Here is a 20131-nt window from a genome sequence, read left to right on the forward strand (position 1 = left end):
TATATTGAAGATATGGATTGAGGACTCATCTTTATAATTTACGCCATATTGGAGGTTTTTTTCCGGAAGTGGTAACTTTGTATTTAAACATATAAAGCTGAATAGAATTAGTGGTTTTGAGGATGACTTAAAGCCAAAAAATTAATGACCAGCTAAAAAAAACTTTTCTTTACATTTTGAAAAAAGTTATATATTAGATTGAAAAATTATCAATATTTCTATGCCCGCCATATTGGATATCACCGGACGTAAGGGTTTTAAAGACATATATAGTATACATTGTATCCTTGAGAAGCACCAAAGAACGGTTCGTGCAAAATATAATGATAGTAGCAATACTTTAAAACACATTTCAATTACCCTCCTTAAAAATAAGCTGATTTTAGTACAATGTCCACCATGTTGGATTTTACCGGAAGTAGGGTTTTTGAAGACATATAATCTAGAACAAAACAAAGGTGTTTACCAAATAGTATGATAGAAGCATGTTTTAAAAATAACACCTTTTCACATACTAGCTTCGATATTGGGCTAATTTAAGTATGGATTTTACCTGAAGTGAGACATTTTTTTTCAAACTAAGTTTAATTTTGGACCCTTTGGACCTTAATGTAGACCAATTTGAAAACGGGACCAAAAATTAAGAATCTACATACACAGTTAGATTCAGCATATCAAAGAACTCCAATTATTCAATTTTTGATGAAATCAAACAAAGTTTAATTTTGTACCCTTTGGGCCCCTTATTCCTAAACTGTTGAGACCAAAACTCCCAAAATCAATCCCAACCTTCCTTTTATGGTCATAAACCTTGTGTTTAAATTTCATAGATTTCTATTTACTTATACTAAAGTTATGGTGCAACAAGAGTGCACACACTGAAATGGCTCGCCTTCTTTACTAATCCTCGATACTATCTTGATAGACCTAAATATAAAGCTTTATTACAACTGTCACATAAACACAACATATAAAAAAACGGCAAAATTTCCTTAAAATTAACAATTTAGGGGCAGCAACCCAACAACGGGTTCTTCGATTCATCTGAAAATAACAGAGCAAATAGATCTTAACCTGATAAACAATTTAACTCATGTTAGATTTGCTCTACATACTTTGGTTTCAGAGATATAAGCCAAAAATTACATATTACCCCTATGTTCTATTTTAAGCCATGGCGACCATCTTGGTTGGTTGGCCGGGTCAACAAACACATTTTTTAAACTTGATGCCCCAATGATGATTGTGGTTTAGTTTGGCCCAGTAGTTTCAGAGGAGAAGATTTTTGTAAAAGTTAACGACGACAGACGTCGACAACGATGACCCGGACGCAAAGTGATGAGAAAAGCTCACTTTGCCCTTTGGGCCAGGTGAGCTTAAAGTGTACTAAAGATACAATTATAGTGTATCACTGGGCCTTTGTCCATGGTAGCCTCGAAAGAGTTGATCATGACCTCTAAATTTTCTCCACTGTCCTCGACCTCTATTATGACTTAGTCGATTTTTATTAGGTGTGTAAATTGGATCATACTGATAACTATAGCCTTGAAAGTTATCATGTAGAGTATTTGTGCACTGATGAGTCTTATGTAGACGAAACGCGCGTCTGTCATATTAAACTATAATCCTGGTAACTTTGATTACTTTTTGTGCCTTTCGATTGTTCCTTCCATGGGCTACATAGTTTGATGCACGCTGACGGAAACGAGAACTTGATCAATATGTTAATTACAAGCCATGTTGCTATTATAACAAAGCGTAACATTGTCTTTATAATCATTGTTGAATTTTTCTTTTAACCTAATCATGATAATGCTCAAAATGTGCACTTTAATGTTAAGGCTTTCAACAAAAGGAAGAGAAATAATGATCTTCAAGTTTTTCAGCAATTTTTATGTTTAGAAAGGGGCATATCACAAAGAATGGTAAAAGTGATGCCACTCAATTTCACATTTGATCTATGTTTTGTAGTTTTAAGCATTGTGTATAAGGTACATAGCTTTTAGTTAGGCAAACTAAAGTTAGAGAACAGAAACCAAATTTAGGACATACAGACGGACGCAGTTTAGTAGAATTATGGAAAAGGTGCCATCTGCTATTGCTTGCAATGGCAAATCTAATTATCATTGTTGTTCTCAGCTTTCTTATTTGTGTCTTCTCATTGTTTTTTTTCAATTTTTGCCATGGAATTATCAGATTTTGACTTATGAGTATGAATATTCCTTTGGTATCTTTTGCCTCTCTTCTATAAGCAGTTTTAAAGATCAGATAAAACTATAATTTTACCCCTATGTTCTATTTTTGGCATCAATATTAATGTACATTTGCAGGTGGGATCAACTAAACATTCTTAAACAATTTATCCCACTGATGATAATGGTCAAGTTTGGTTCCGTTTCTGAAGAAAAGATTTGTGCAAGAGTTAACAGACAACTGTCGACAGACAATGGGACAAAGTGAGCAGAACTGCACATTTGACCCTTATGTTTTTGCTTCAATGTTAAATTTTATCTCATTTGAACAGCTTGCACTTGAAAGTACTACAGGTGGTAGATTTTGCTGGGTACCAGTTACCTGTAAAAGCTTTGTATGTTACCTTTTAAGTGTATTTTTTCTCAAATGAAAAAAAGATAGACTGAGTGTACAAGTTTTATTATTAAAACAATTATATGAACATTTATTTTGTAGAACTAAACTGGCCACTAAGGAATGTGAACACAAAATGTTAAAAGCAGATTACAAAGTTCAAAGTGTCAATGACTACAAAATAATAACACTTATCAATAGACTTTTTTAATAAGGTACCTTTATAGGTACCAAGGAGTTACACATCTGCAACTCATTTCATCAAAAAATCTTCAAGAGAAAAAATACTGGTAAGTCTGGATCATTACTGTATAATTTAACAATGCATTTTTTTCATAAGATATTTTGTGAAAGGATCCCATTGGTTTGTGCTTCAAATGTCATAACTTAATTATATAAGGATTTTTTTAATTTAAAAAAAACAATTATTTGAGCTTAAATAGATGATCACTTTAGAAATATTTGAATTCAACATTCCAAAATTTTTGCTTTTTGTGTTCTTTTGAACTGGGCATATTTTTTTCCAAAATGAAAAATTTAAAATTTCTATTAAGTCCTAATAAATCTTCATTGAGGTTGGTTTTATTACTACAAGTTTTTTTTTCATTCGTAATTTATAGCTTTGACTTCAGAAAAAAACACCCATCTTAAATTAAATAATAATAAATCACATTAAGGTCTCAAATAAAATGTAGTATTGAAGATAAAATGTTTCAATAGCAAACCTACTGCTCTGCTCAGACAACAGGTTTAAAATGAGTTATGAAATTAGATGAACACAAATTATTATTATACAACCAAAGCTTCATTGTATGAGTACATGTAACTGTTGTATCTAATAAACAATTTTCTTACACAAATAATTCTTCTAATAATTACCTTTTTGAACAGAATATGTATTTTTTTACAATTTCAGAAAGGAAAGTTATACTTATTTATTGAATAAATGATTGTATCATTTAACTTTGTATCATTTAACTATAGTTGTCCGTGTTAGTTGAGGCCAAGACCCTCATAAAAAGGCTCCTTAACTAACAGATTATGGAACAGCAGTATTTATAGGTACTGATACTCCATAATTTACTTGTACACTCATTACACAACATCATGAATATGATTAAGCTAAAACAGTTGATATACACTTAGGATAAAAAAAAAACATTTGTTAATATCAAAGTAAAGATTAAATAAATTGTATTCTCATATCCAATTTTCTTCCATAGAGAGTACAAGACGTTTGTAGCAAAAAATAGGTAGGAAAATGAAAATGAGAACAGTTCAATGTGACACAACCAGAACAAATCATTGAATCTTAAATATAATTCACAACCAAAATTATTTTAATCATTTCTGCAATGTTAATCAAATGAAAGAGTTATCCTCCTATATCTAAATTGATATCTTCAGTTTGATAAAAAATTTCATCTATGAAAAAAGAATGATCAGAAGTAAAACTAAGAAAAGTTGAATTAAGCTGTGCAAGTTTGCAAATATTTGTGAAAATGGCAGAAAGCTCTACAGTTTCAAACATAAAGGAAAGTAATATGAAAATTTTCTTTAAGTCTTATTCATACAAGAATTAAAATAATGCATATTTTACCAATTGGGAGAAATGCTTTAAGAATTATTGCTTGTATGCTCATTATGAGAATTGATCTGTATGTATAATGAAGAAAATACAACAAAAAAACAAATATTATCACAAGCTTTTGAATTTAAAAAAAATCATATTACAAACAGTATATTTAAAAGCAGTTAACATTAATGTATAAATTGTATTTCACATAATTGAAAGACTAGTATCCAACCTTCTCTCCTAAAATTTAGAAAAAGACAACAGACACAGCATGATGAAATGGGCCAATTGTTTTCATTGGAAAGTTCAACAAGCATATATTTATGAACAGAATTGTGCCTTGCTCTGGTATAAAATTCTGTCTAATGCCCTTTTGGCTTTCACAATTTTCTAATTAAAAAGCCAATTAGTGTTTTCAGATAAATTCAAAGAAAAAAAGAAAAATCTGGATTCAAAAACATTTGTATAATCAATCCATTTAATCTTGGTAACAGTAAGAATGCAATAAATAAATCAATCAAAATTTGATAAAAGTCAATGCATGTTGCACTTATGAAAAATAGTGCTGGTGCCTTAAGGTAATTTATCAAGAATTTAGATTTCGAGGATCCATTAACATAACAAAAGTAATGGCATTGACAATGTTTTTGTCTACAGCTTGACAACAACAATAATGTAGGTCAAAACCATTCTACTCCACCTTATATTACCTTTAATATTCTGAGTCTTATTTCTTTTTGAATTAGCAACACTCTTAACTTTACATGATTACTGAAAGATATTATATATTAACAATAATGTACTAAATATATATATATATATATATATAATTATGTCTATATTTTTTATGAAAAATTATATTCTACCAGTATATATATATTTATCCTTTTTTGAAAATAGTAAAGGCTAATCAAAGATGGAATAGATAGAGTAGAAAGCACAGATAGATTTTAAATGCACTAGCAACATACAATTTGTCCTGGTTTACTTAACAAGATGAATGACGCTAGTGTTTTTTTTCTCTCAAAATATGCATAAAGCTTTTGGTTGTAACGAGATTCATAATTAATTTTTTTCATATAACTTCAAAAGTTTATATAAAAAAATATTTAAACCCTACACATTTGCTAAAATGTGTGTAACAAATCCTGTTTACAACTCCTATTTAAAACACTATTTCATGTTTAGTCAATTTTACATAATGCATTATATTCAAACTGCATGGTTCTATTCTAATTTCTAGATATAGTTCAGAGGGTTAAAACCATTACAAAAAGATAGTTTTGACATTTGAAATTTCCTCATTATTGGCAATTACAAAATCAAAATAACAATTTACAGATGATGTGTCAAATAACTAAGATTATATATAACAGGTTAAAAAAACAATTCAAAAAAATTAACTTCAGGAAATTGTTATCATGACAGATAAATTACAATTAACTAACATTCAAATACACTTACAAGTAGTATAAAATGTACATGATCTATTTACAATGTAATAAATCCAGTTTGCAGTCTGACAATTTTCAAGTAGTATCCATAATCTGGTTGTAGCATTACTAATATAAACATGCTATGATAACTTAATCATTTGCATAAAACATGATATTGTGTGTTTTTTCTCAATCATGTAATTTATATACTTACCGTAAATTAAAGCTGTACTAGGACATAATGAAAGTATGCTTGTTGGATTATCAACTGTGTCATTTACAATTGATAAACACCAGCAGCATATATATAACTGACAAGCATAGCCTTACATACAATAACTCTTCTGCTTGTTAAGTATAAAATGGAAATGCTCTAGATCAACCATAATCTGGTGTAATAACATCATCAAAATGTTGGTAAATACAAATAGTACATCGAAAAATATTGCTACAATTGATGGCGAAATAGTTTATGTTATTTGATACAATGTCCGACTACAAACTGAGATATATAAAGCTAGTATATAAAACAATGGAATGGTGCAAATGTTGAAAATGGTTTTTTTTGGTAATGACTTTGTTCAGTATATCAGAAAAAAATATCAACTTATTGTTTACAAATCCAGTACTGGCAATGCTTATATGCTTCAACAAGATAACATATTACTTATCTCCTAGAATTTGGATTTGGAGAGTGCAGTTAAAGACAATCTTTAATTCACTCAATATTTGATGCTACTTATTTTTTCATTTTCTGATTCAATTCTTGACCAACATCTATCAATTGCATATAAAACATAAGAATATTAAGTTTACAGATCTAACAGGAAACATTGATTGATGAATGCATTACAACTTTCCTTATCCAAAATGATGTTTAAAATTCTAATACATTTTATTGACCAATATGCAACTCTTTAACAGTTTAAACTGTTGAACTACAGGCTTTAAAAAGCAATGTACATTTAAAGTTCATTTATAAGAATAAGAAAACACTCTATAAAAAAACGATTGGTCTTTTTACCAAACTTTTTAACATTTTTTTTTTTCTAAAGTAGGAGTCATTTTTTCAGATCCCCAAATTATAATTTTTTTCCTATATAGACCAGTTGCTTTTGGAAACAAATTAATTATCATCCTTTAACCCTACCCCCTATAAAAACTGACAAAATAATTGTCCAAAAACTGTTTTAAAATATACAAAGCATTGAGTCAAATCAATTATAAAAGTTTAAACTTTTTAATTCAGGAATGAGTGGATATTTTATCATATGCAAAAAATAAAGAGAATTAAAATATACTGCAGTAAAATAAAAGTAAATATCATAAAAATAAGTATGTAAAATAGGCAATATGGTTGAATTGACACCAAAGACAGAGCATAAAATCTTTATAATAAAGGACAAAAAAAAATCAAATTTTCAGCTGTATGCATATGCTCCAGTTCTTAATAAATTGGAATTTTCAAGCTAATCATTTTAAATATTTCATCCCTGGAAAAGATGGTTCATTGAATAATGTTTCATTACATTCTTTAGCATTTTTTTACTCCACTTAGTTCAAAGTATTTATAAGTTGGATTCTCATAGCCATTCATTTGCATGTTTGCTACATGTCTTTCTTCGGGTGATGCTGCTGGGTCTACCTCAACAAAACCATGAGTAACAGGATGTCGATGTGATTTATTTCTTCTCAGCATGATCACAGCCACAACAATAATCACAAAAACAGCAACACTGCCAATTGCAATACCGAAAACACTTCCTGTTGAATTGACAATATGATGTACTGGATTGTTAACAAAACCCTGAAAGAAATCAAAGAAAACAAAAGATATTACATTATGATAAATCTTTTTTGATTTGCATATCTACAAATACTTTAACCGTATTGGTCAGTTAGAAGAATTATTTCACATGGTTTACACTTCCAGTGACCATTCAACATGAATAAAGAGCTGCTTCATGAGCCCATGATATGCCTATCGCCCTTTCATCTGGGGTTTTAATCTTTAAAAGATTTTAAATGATCAAATTGAAATTCTGTAAGCACTGCTCGATAAATATCTCTCCCCCAACCAAAAAAAAAGCCCCCAAAAAAACAATTGAAACAGCGAGCTACTGCTCACTGATGATACCTTTGCCCAAATACTTGACGGTAAACAGGGATTGTTGATTGATGAATCTGAAAACACATCACAAGGAATAGCCAATTTACTTAAAACCTTGAAACAACATTTCAGAAATCATTGTAGTGTAGTTGTACACTAAAACAGAATAAATGTTGCCACCAAAATTCAAACTTAATCTGTTCTTTGTGTTTATATAAGTACTATATAATTGAAACATATAAATGTCTGTCTCATGAACACATATACAGTCTATATGTAACATTACCTGATGCTTGACATTTTGTTGATCACTGAGATGCTGAGCAGCAAAACCCTGATGTTCATTTTCCATATCTTCTTGATTATCATCCTGAGATTCTTCCAGCTGTTTATCAATTATCACTTCTTGTTTGTTGTTCAGAGGAATTTGAATCTTTTCATTATCCCAAGACTCTAAAAAAGTAGACATAAAGTGATCAGCAGCAATGTAAGTGTATTGCTTACCAGTTGCCTAATTTACTTGAGCTAAGGTTTTAAATGAGCTGACAATTTGTTCTGGATTAAAGTGAATTGTTTCAGTTATCAAAGCAGGATTTTCTGCTTAAAAAAAAAACATATAAGAAAGTAGTATATATTCAAACACACAATAGCTCCTATGCCTAGCTGAATCTTTTGTTGATAGGTGACATATATGGGTAGTTTTGGTATCAAAAGAAAGCTTGGGACTTGGGATCACTGTAGAAATAAAATAAATAGTGAATGTGTCTATGGGACACAGATGATGCCCCCATATTAACATATTTTTATAAACAGCTGCACCCTTAGCGCATAATATGAAGGATACAAATAGAAATATAACTAACAAAAACACAGAGTGAACATGGCTGGGTATTTGTATATCCCAAAAGCAAAAAGACATTAAGTACTGAGATTTCTCACAGTTACTGACAGCTAGTTAAAAGCTATTAACAACTAATAACAAAAATCATGCATCTATTAAAGACTAAATTATCAATCAGTACACACCCAAAATCCAATGGATCCTTTTGTCTTTTATTTGATGCACTAAATAAAAGCTTTAATAGTCAACTTGTTATATATTTATCAATATCAATTTTACCTGAATTATCAAAGCCATCATCTGTTTTTGATTTTCTTAATTCTTCTTGTGTGAATGGTCTCATTATTACATGTAGAGCACTCTCAGATAAGGACTTGTAGTGTGACAGGAAATCTTCTGTAATAAAAATATTCAAACTTGATGATTAATTGAATCAATCAATTGAAAAAAAATACTCAAACAATACCATAATAGCTGGTGCACAACTTCCAAACTATATCATGTATATGAGCAATAATTCTGTCAAGTATCAAAGATCTGTATTGAAAACTTTAGGAGTAGATTTCATTAAACTTGCATTCTTTTAAAGGGGCACAAGCTGTCAAATTCATGTTCACTGATTTGACTCAAATTTTCATATTTGATTTATAACATACTAAAACGTATATCCAAATTACATGAATTACAATAAATCTGATATAATCAATTAAGAAATCTATAATATATATCAGAGTTTAATGTGAATTTAAGTTTAGACCCCATCCAATTAACTATTGAGATGACCTCTTCATACTGCCGATAGTCACAAACCCTATATAACCATAAGCATATATATAAATAGATTACGACCTTATTATATTGAATATTATAAGTCTGTTTGATTTCATGTTATAAGTAAAACCAGATGCTAAGCAGGGCGCAGCTTTATACAACTGTAGAGGTCGAACCCTGAACGGTTGGGGCTAGTATGGACACAACATTCAAACTGGATACAGCTCTGAATTTGGATTGTGATTTAATAGTTGACACAGCATAGGTTTCTGACACAAAATGAATGTGGTCTAATGAACTTAAAATGTTTTTTTTTGCTTTTGAGCAATTCACTATGCTGTTGAATATTAATCCTTTGATATTTGAAGAAATTTTCTTTTTCATTTCTGAAATCTGAAATAAGAAAAATTGAACCCCCCTTTCCCTTATTCCAAAAATGATCTCAATTCAAATTTCTAATGGAGTTTTCAACAACAACTACTCATTTAAATACATCATAAAATATAAAATGTCATACAGTCATGATTTAAGTTGATTTGACTACTATTCTGGACAAAGAAAGATAACTCCAATGCAACATTTTATATTGGCAAATTTCCAATGAAGTTCATTAAACTAAAGTTTTTGGCAAATTTCCAATGGAATTTATTAATAACAAAGTTTTTAGCAAATTTCCAATTAACATAATTTAAGAGCAGTTTACGTGAGCTATTTAAATGAGTTTCAATTACCAACCTTACACTGCTTTTAAATTATGTTTTGTACTTAAGTAATTGTCTATTAACCTGGAAACCCTTTTCCCCCCTTTTTTGCACCTTATTCCTTAACGATTTGAGCCATAACTCACAAAGACAATTCTTACCATCCCTTTGTGGTATTCCAATATCCAAAATCTAAATACATGGTTAGATTCGTCATATCAAAGAACCCCAAGAATTCAATTTTTGATGAAAATCAAATAAAGTTCAATTTTGGACCAATTTGATAACCGGTCCTAAATATTAAAAATCTAAATACATGGTTAGATTCAGCATATTGAAGAACCCCATAAATTGAATTTTTGTTGAAATCAAACTAAGTTTAATTTTGGACCCCGATTTGGACCAACTTGAAAACTGGGCCCATAATCAACCAGATGCTCCGCAGGGCGTAGCTTTATACGACCGCAGAGGTTGAACCCTGAACGGTTGGGGCAAGTATGGACACAACATTCAAGCTGGATTCAGCTCTAAATTTGGATTGTGATTAAATAGTTGACACAGCATAGGTTTCTGACACAGAATGAATGTTTTCTAATGAACTTAAAATTTTTGTTTTCTCTTAGAGCAATTCACTATGCTGTTGAATATTAATCCTCTCAAAAAAATGTTTGAAGAAATTTTCATTCTATTTATGAAATTTCATTTCAAATGAGAAAATTGAACCCAATTTTTTTAATCACATCCCCCTTTCCCTTATTCCAAATTAATCTCAATTAAATTTCTAATGGAGTTTGCAACAATAACTACTCATTTAAATACATCATAAAATATTAAGATGTAAAAAAAACTGCTTGTTATCACTGAATGGTAAAGATTATTTTAATTTATCAGTTGGTAGTAAAAAGTGAATATACATTGTATATAACAAAGATTTGAGTTGATTCTGGACAAAGAAAGATAACTCCAATTAAAAAAAAATATTGCTATTTCACAATATTGTGCAATTAAATATTTCTTGCTTACTATTCTGGACAAAGAAAGATAACTCTAATTAAAAAAAAATATTGCTATTTCACAATATTGTGCAATTAGATATTTCTTGCCATTGTGCAATACTGTGCAATTGTAAAGACTTGCTATTGCACAATACTTAATATAATATTTTAGATCCTGATTGGGACCAACTTGAAAACTGGGCCCATAATCAAAAATCTAAGTACATGTTTGGATTCAGCATATCAAAGAACCCCAAGATTTCAATTTTTGATAAAATCAAACTAAGTTTAATTTTGGACCCTTTGGACTTTAATGTAGACCAATTTGAAAACAGGACCAAAAATGAAGAATCTACATACACAGTTAGATTTGGCATATCAAAGAACCCCATTTATTCAATTTTTAATGAAATCAAACAATGTTTAATTTTGGACCCCGATTTGGACCAACTTGAAAACTGGGCCAATAATCAAGAATCTAAATACATTTTTAGATTCAGCATATCAAAGAACCAAACTGATTAATTTTTTGTCAAAATCAAACTAAGTTTAATTTTGGACCCTTTGGACCTTAATGTAGACCAATTTGAAAATGGGACCAAAAATTAAGAATCTACATACACAGTTAGATTCCGCATATCAAAGAACCCCAATTATTCAATTCTTGATGAAATCAAACAAAGTTTAATTTTGGACCCTTTGGGCCCCTTTTTCCTAAACTGTTAGAACCAAAACTCCCAAAATCAATACCAACCTTCCTTTTATGGTCATAAACCTTGTGTTTAAATTTCATAGATTTCTATTTACTTATACTAAAGTTATTGTGCGAAAACCAAGAATAATGCTTATTTGGGCCCTTTTTTGGCCCCTAATTCCTAAACTGTTAAAACCAAAACTCCCAAAATCAATCCCAACCTTTCTTTTGTGGTCATAAACCTTGTGTCAAAATTTCATAGATTTCTATTAACTTTAACTAAAGTTATAGTGCGAAAACCAAGAAAATGCTTATTTGGGCCCTTTTTGGCCCCTAATTCCTAAAATGATGGGACCAAAACTCCCAAAATCAATACCAACCTTCCTTTTGTGGTCATAAACCTTGTGTTAAAATTTCATAGATTTCTATTCACTTTTACTAAAGTTAGAGTGCGAAAACTAAAAGTATTCGGACGACGACGACGACGCCAACGTGATAGCAATATACGACGAAAATTTTTTCAAAATTTGCGGTCGTATAAAAAACTAAGTACATGTTTAGATACAGCATATCAAAGAACCCCAAGAATTCAATTTTTGTTAAAATCAAACTAAGTTTAATTTTGGACCCTTTGGACCTTAATGTAGACCAATTTGAAAACCGGACCAAAAATTAAGAATCTAAATACATGGTTAGATTCCGTATATCAAAGAACCCCAATAGTTCAATTTTTGATGAAATCAAACAAAGTTTAATTTTGGACCCTTTTGACCCCTAATTGTTGGGACCAAAACTCCCAAAATCAATCCAAACCTTCCTTTTGTGGTCATAAACCTTGTGTTAAAATTTCATAGATTTCTATTAACTTATAATAAAGTTTTTGTGCAAAAACCAAGAAAAATGCTTATTTTGGAACCTGTTTTTGGCCCCTAATTCCTAAACTGTTGGGACTCAAACTCCCAAAATCAATACCAACCTTCCTATTGTGGTCATAGACCTTATGTTAAAATTTCATAGATTTCTGTTTACTTATTCAAAAGTTATTGTGCGAAAACCAAGACAAATGCTTATTTGGGCCCTTTTTGGCCCCTTTTTGGCCCCTAATTCCTAAACTGTTGGGACCAAAACATTCAAAATCAATCCCAACCTTCCTTTTCTGGTCATAAACCTTGTTTTTTAAAATTTCATAGATTTCTATTTACTTTTACTAAAGTTAGAGTTCGAAAACCAAATGTCTTCAGACGAAGACGCCAACTTGATACCAATCTACGACCAAAAAATTTTCAATTTTTGCGGTGGTATAAAAATAAGAAGTTAATTAACATTTTAACCTGTATAAGAATGGATCGGAACTGTGTAAGTCAACAAAATGGTTCACTCTTCGTTTCACTTTCATGGTTGACATTCTTTTCCTTTTAATTGCTGAACACGACTTGTGCATGTACAAACAATCGCTAGCTAATGGATTTGAGGGTCACATGAATACAAATATATTGAGGTCGAATAATTAATGAACCCCAAGTTAATTTTCCATTATAACTTGGTAATGTTGGGGTTCAACATTACCATACGACACCAGGTAACCATTATGATAAAACTGCAAAGAAATTATAATACCACACATAATAACATAGTAACATACTTATGTCAGGAAGGATTTCTTTTTCTATTTTCTTGTAATGATGCAACATATCAAGACTCTGTTTTATTCTCTCATCAATGACTTTCAAATGTTCAGATGTGTCTTTTTGCATGTGCTTGGCCTCAGCTGGATCACTGCGTCTCACATGGGTAAAATGGTTCAGTGTGTGCATACGATCTTTTTCTTCTACTCTGATATAAGCTTCTAAGAATTTTTTCACTTTGTGAACCTAAAATATTAAAAGAACAGAGTTCCAATGTCTCCAACATTGTACACATGTTATCTATCCAAGGGCAATAACAAAATAAATTAATTGATCAACACTTATTTTCATTTGTCAAAGACATTGTCATGTGTAAAAGACATTGCTGATATAAGCCTATGATATAAGTTCGTAAAATTCTAGATCTAGAGAGATAACATTGCAATTTTCCATACATCGAAAACTAGAGATTTTTTGTGGGATTGTAACAAAAATTTACTAATACAAGTGATTTAAAAAAAAAGGGGGGGGGGAGATTATTCAAACATAATTATAATTAACTTTTATCATATACATTTGTACTTAGTAATAAATACAGTAGTTCAGAATATTTGATAAAAAGCCTGCTGTTTAATCCATATCACCCAACTTTGATGCGCACCTTTTATCAGACCCTTTATCACACCCCTACCCTTTATAGCACCCTTTATCATACTACTCACTTTTTTTTTCTTTTTTTTTTTTTTAACTCCCGTTTTAATTTATGCAAGCTTCTTTAGAATTTTTTTTCTTAAATTTCTTAAATTTTCTTCCTCAAAATTGATCCTAAATGAACGGTCATTTGGATGTGACGCAATTTATAAAATGACATTATTGTTTGGAATGCGACGTCACAAACGTCAAGTTTTCATATTTCTGACACACGAAATGCAAATATAAACTAGAGGCTCTAAAGAGCCTGTGTCGCTCACCTTGGTCTATGTGAATATTAAACAAAGGACGCAGATGGATTCATGACTACTTTGTGTTTTTGTGATGGTAATGTGTTTGTACATCTTACTTTACTGTAAATTCTTGCTGCTAACAATTATTTCTATCTATAATGAACTTGGCCCAGTAGTTTTAGTGGAAAATGTTAGTAAAAATTTACAAATTTTATGAAAATTGTTAAAAGTTGACTCTAAAGGACAATAACTCCTTAGGGGGTCAATTGACCATTTTGGTCATGTTGACTTTTTTTAAGGTATCATTTTGCTGTACATTATTGCTGTTTACAGTTTTTCTCTATCTATAATAGTATTCAAAATAAAAACCAAAAACGACAAAATTTCATTAAAATTACCAATTCAGGGGCAGCAACCTAACAACAGGTTGTCCGATCCATCTGAAAATTTCAAGGCAGATAGACAATTTTCCTAAGCCAGATTTGCTCTAAATGCTTTGGTTATAAGCCAAAAACTTCATTTTACACCAATGTTCTATTTTTAGCCATGGTGGCCATCTTAGTTGGATTTCCATTTTTTAAACAAGATACCCCAAAGATAATTGTGGCCAAGTTTGGTTTAATTTGGCCCAGTAGTTTCAGGAGAAAATTTTTGTAAAAGATTACTAAGATTTACAAAAATGGTTAAAAATTGACTATAAAGGGCAATAACTCCTAAAGGGGTCAACTGACCATTTTGGTCATGTTGACTTATTTGTAAATCTTACTTTGCTGAAAATTATTGCTGTTTACAGTTTATCTCTATCTATAATACTATTCAAGATAATAACCAAAAACAGCAAAATTTCCTTAAAACTACCAATTCAGGGACAGCAACCCAACAACGGGTTCTCTGATTCATCTGAAAATTTCAGGGCAGATAGATACAATAATCAAAAATCGAAGTACATTTTTAGATACAGCATATCAAAGAACCCCAAGGATTCAATTTTTGATAAAATCAAACTAAGTTTAATTTTGGACCCTTTGGATCTTAATGTAGACCAATTTGAAAACAGGACCAACCAGATGCTCCGCAGGGCGTAGCTTTATACGACCGCAGAGGTTGAACCCTGAACGGTTGGGGCAAGTATGGACACAACATTCAAGCTGGATTCCGCTCTAAATTTGGATTGTGATTAAATAGTTGACACAGCATAGGTTTCTGACACAGAATGAATGTATTCAAATGAACTTAAAATTTTTGTTTTCTCTTAGAGCAATTCACTATGCTGTTGAATATTAATCCTCTCAAAAAAATGTTTGAAGAAATTTTCTTTTTATTTATGAAATTTCAAATGAGAAAAATTGAACCCAATTTTTTAATCACATCCCCCTTTCCCTTATTCCAAAACTAATTTCAATTAAAATATTCTAATGGAGTTTGCAACAATTACTACTCATTTAAATACATCATAAAATATTAAGATGTAAAATAACTGCTTGTTATCACTGAATGGTAAAGATTATTCAAATTTATCAGTTGGTAGTAAAAAGTGAATATACATTGTATATTGTATGTAACAAAGATTTAAGTTGATTCTGGACAAAGAAAGATAACTCCAATTAAAAAAAAATATTGCAGATATTTCTTGCTTACTATACTGGACAAAGAAAGATAACTCTTAATTAAAAAAAAATTTGCTATTTCACAATATTGTGAAATTAGATATTTCTTGCCATTGCACAATACTGTGCAATTGAAAAGACTTGCTATTGCACAATACTTAATATAATAATTTTAGATCCTGATTTGGACCAACTTGAAAACTGGGCCCATAATCAAAAATCTAAGTACATGTTTAAATTCAGCATATCAAAGAGGCCCAAGAATTTAATTTTTGTTAAAATCAAACTTAATTTAATTTTGGACCCTTTGCACTTTAATTTAGACCAATTTTAAAACTGGACCGAAAATTAAGAATCTACATACACAGTTAGATTTGGCATATCAAAGAACCCCAATTATTCAATTTTTGATGAAATCAAACAATGTTTAATTTTGGACCTCAATTTGGGCCAACTTGAAAACTGGGCCAATAATCAAAAATCTAAGTACATTTTTAGATTCAGCATATCAAAGAACCCCAAGGTTTCAATTTTTGTTAAAATCAAACTAAGTTTAATTTTGGACCCTTTGGACCTTAATGTAGACCAATTTGAAAACAGGACCAAAAATTAAGAATCTACATACACAGTTAGATTCGGCATATTAAAGAACCCCAATTATTCAATTTTGATGAAATCAAACAAAATTTAATTTTGGATCCTTTGGGCCCCTTTTTCCTTAACTGTTGGGACCAAAACTCCCAAAATCAATACCAACCTTCCTTTAATAGTCATAAACCTTGTGTTTAAATTTCATAGATTTCTATTTACTTATACTAACGCTATGGTGCGAAAACCAAGAAAAATGCTTATTTGGGTCCCTTTTTGGCCCCTAATTCCTAAACTGTTGGGACTGAAACCCCCAAAATCAATACCAACCTTCCTTTTGTGGTCATAAACATTGTGTTTAAATTTCATTGATTTCTATTTACTTTAACTAAAGTTATTGTGCGAAAACCAAGAATAATGCTTATTTGGGCCCTTTTTTGGCCCCTAATTCCTAAACTATTGAAACCAATACTCCCAAAATCAATCCCAACCTTTCTTTTGTGGTCATAAACCTTGTGTCAAAATTTCATAGATTTCTATTGACTTAAACTAAAGTTATAGTGCGAAAACCAAGAAAATGCTTATTTGGGCCCTTTTTGGCCCCTAATTCCTAAAATGTTGGGACCAAAACTCCCACAATCAATACCAGCCTTCCTTTTATGGTCATAAACCTTGTGTTAAAATTTCATAGATTTCTATTCACTTTTACTAAAGTTAGAGTGCGAAAACTAAAAGTATTCGGACGACGACGACGACGACGACGACGACGCCAACGTGATAGCAATATACGACGAAAATTTTTTCAAAATTTGCGGTCGTATAAAAATTAAGAATCTACATACACAGTTAGATTCAGCATATCAAAGAACCCCAATTATTCAATTTTTGATGAAATCAAACAAAGTTTAATTTTGGACCCTTTGGGCCCCTTAATCCTAAACTGTTGGGACCAAAACTCTCAATATCAATCCCATTCTTCCTTTTATGGTCATAAACCTTGCTTTTAAATTTCATTGATTTCTATTTACTTAAACTTAAGTTATAGTGCGAAAACCATGAAAATGCTTATTTGGGCCCTTTTTGGCCCCTAATTCCTAAACTGTTGGGACCAAACCTCCTAAAATCAATCCCAACCTTCCTTTTGTGGTCATAAACCCTGTGTAAAAATTTCATAGATTTCTATTCACTTATACTAAAGTTATATTGCGAAAACCAAATGTCTTTGGACGACGACGATGATGCAGACGCCAACATGATACCAATATACGACCAAAAAATTTTCTATTTTTGCGGTCCTATAAAAAGTAGAACTGAAGGTAACCCAGGCTAGGGATCAGAGAGTGTGTCATATATACTCTCCTGTTGAAATATATGATAAAGTGTATAAAACATGGCAAAATCCATATCACATGCCGTATCACCCTTGACCAATATCATCCTACGGGCCTAAAGGCCCTCTGGCTGATATTGGTATCTCGGGATGATACGGCATATGATACGGATTTTGCCATGTATTATTCTATATATATACAGTCTAGTCACCTAATTTCGTGGTTACATAAGTTCGTGGACTTCCGGAAATCCTTAATATCTCTCATGCGTGTTATTGTTATGACGTCATCAATGGCATGATTTGATTGCTATAGGATATCCCTACAACAACATCATACAAAAATCAATCGCGACGTTTCAAGCAAGGTAAGACTTATTACTTACGACCTCAATAACTTATTCCCAAGCTATAATCCCAAATCCACGTGTTGTCTGATTACGCTACTTTCTAATGAACAATATCACGTGATAAACAAGGAGATTCCCTGTCAGCCAAAAAAATCTATGGAACGCAATCAGTGTCATATTCTTATATGTTTTAGATGAATTTTAACAATAAAAGATGACTTTTGGTTAATCAAATGAACTTCAAAAAGGAGTTATTTAGCACAATTCTTGTTAATTAAGTTCAACTAACGTCGATAACTTGAGTTTTAAAGAGGATTTGTATAAACAGTTTTAACTAATTTTTATTTGTTTTGTTTGAGAAAAAAAATAGAAGATTTGTGTATCACAAAATAATTAATTTTCATTTTTTAATATTTACAGGTTCAACTTAAATGGCAGAAAAATAAGCAGAACGAAACTGAAAATAGCAATTATGATGTATACATTTGTAAATTATTGGACTGTGTTTTCAGTTTTATTTATATTTACCATTTACTATTGACAGTTCTGTATTAACAGTTGGACTACTTTTGAGTAGTGAACATTTGCTCGATTTTAATAAATGTGAACTTTATCTTCTGGGGGGAAAATAATCATGATTCCAAAGGGAAAAAATGACTGTAGCCTAAGATTATTTTTTTTATAATTAATGGGAAGTAAAATAACTTTTAAATCTGTTACTTATAATTATTTTAATAATATTTAAAAAGTTGAAAAAAAAAAAGATTTTTGGTGTTTCAATTTTTTTTTTATTTTTTAAGATTTTCAGGCTCAATAAAATAAAATCAAATACTTTGTCTTTAAACAATGTTTTATTTAGTTTCACTGATCTGAAAATGTACAAAAATATGCTTGTATGAAATTACAATTATATGCTCACCACTGGGCTTCCATACTGTGTGTTCTTCTTGTGTTATTTTTAGAACGAACTTTTTCCACGAAAATAGGTGACGTACTTGGCATCATATGCCGATTTGTGTACACTAGAAATGTAGGTCATATAAAAACCAGATGCTCCGCAGGGCGTAGCTTTATACGACCGCAGAGGTTGAACCCTGAACGGTTGGGGCAAGTATGGACACAACATTCAAGCTGGATTCCGCTCTAAATTTGGATTGTGATTAAATAGTTGACACAGCATAGGTTTCTGACACAGAATGAATGTATTCAAATGAACTTAAAATTTTTGTTTTCTCTTAGAGCAATTCACTATGCTGTTGAATATTAATCCTCTCAAAAAAATGTTTGAAGAAATTTTCTTTTTATTTATGAAATTTCAAATGAGAAAAATTGAACCCAATTTTTTAATCACATCCCCCTTTCCCTTATTCCAAAACTAATTTCAATTAAAATATTCTAATGGAGTTTGCAACAATTACTACTCATTTAAATACATCATAAAATATTAAGATGTAAAATAACTGCTTGTTATCACTGAATGGTAAAGATTATTTAAATTTATCAGTTGGTAGTAAAAAGTGAATATACATTGTATATTGTATATAACAAAGATTTAAGTTGATTCTGGACAAAGAAAGATAACTCCAATTAAAAAAAATTCTTGCAGATATTTCTTGCTTACTATACTGGACAAAGAAAGATAACTCTTAATTAAAAAAAAATTTGCTATTTCACAATATTGTGAAATTAGATATTTCTTGCCATTGCACAATACTGTGCAATTGAAAAGACTTGCTATTGCACAATACTTAATATAATAATTTTAGATCCTGATTTGGACCAACTTGAAAACTGGGCCCATAATCAAAAATCTAAGTACATGTTTAGATTAAGCATATCAAAGAGGCCCAAGAATTTAATTTTTGTTAAAATCAAACTTAGTTTAATTTTGGAACCTTTGCACTTTAATTTAGACCAATTTTAAAACTGGACCAAAAATTAAGAATCTACATACACAGTTAGATTTGGCATATCAAA

At 30.5% G+C, this 20131-nt stretch overlaps 1 protein-coding gene across 4 annotated transcripts in view; it reads right to left on the reverse strand.

Annotated features, from left to right (window-relative positions):
• Positions 1 to 2636: 2636 nt before the first annotated feature.
• Positions 2637 to 20131, reverse strand: part of LOC134721354 (amyloid-beta precursor-like protein) — a 52868-nt gene continuing 35373 nt past the window's right edge. For all 4 annotated transcript variants that reach the window (XM_063584295.1, XM_063584296.1, XM_063584297.1 and 1 more), the window contains 4 exons: positions 13353 to 13581; positions 8829 to 8945; positions 7995 to 8161; positions 2637 to 7405 (listed from right to left, as the gene is read on the reverse strand). In XM_063584295.1, coding sequence (XP_063440365.1) covers positions 7133 to 7405; positions 7995 to 8161; positions 8829 to 8945; positions 13353 to 13581 — 786 coding nt within the window. In that variant the 3' untranslated portion in view covers positions 2637 to 7132. The remainder of the gene's footprint in view (positions 7406 to 7994; positions 8162 to 8828; positions 8946 to 13352; positions 13582 to 20131) is intronic.

Source organism: Mytilus trossulus, chromosome 6 (genome assembly GCF_036588685.1).
Source record: "Mytilus trossulus isolate FHL-02 chromosome 6, PNRI_Mtr1.1.1.hap1, whole genome shotgun sequence".
Lineage (NCBI taxonomy): Eukaryota > Metazoa > Mollusca > Bivalvia > Mytilida > Mytilidae > Mytilus > Mytilus trossulus.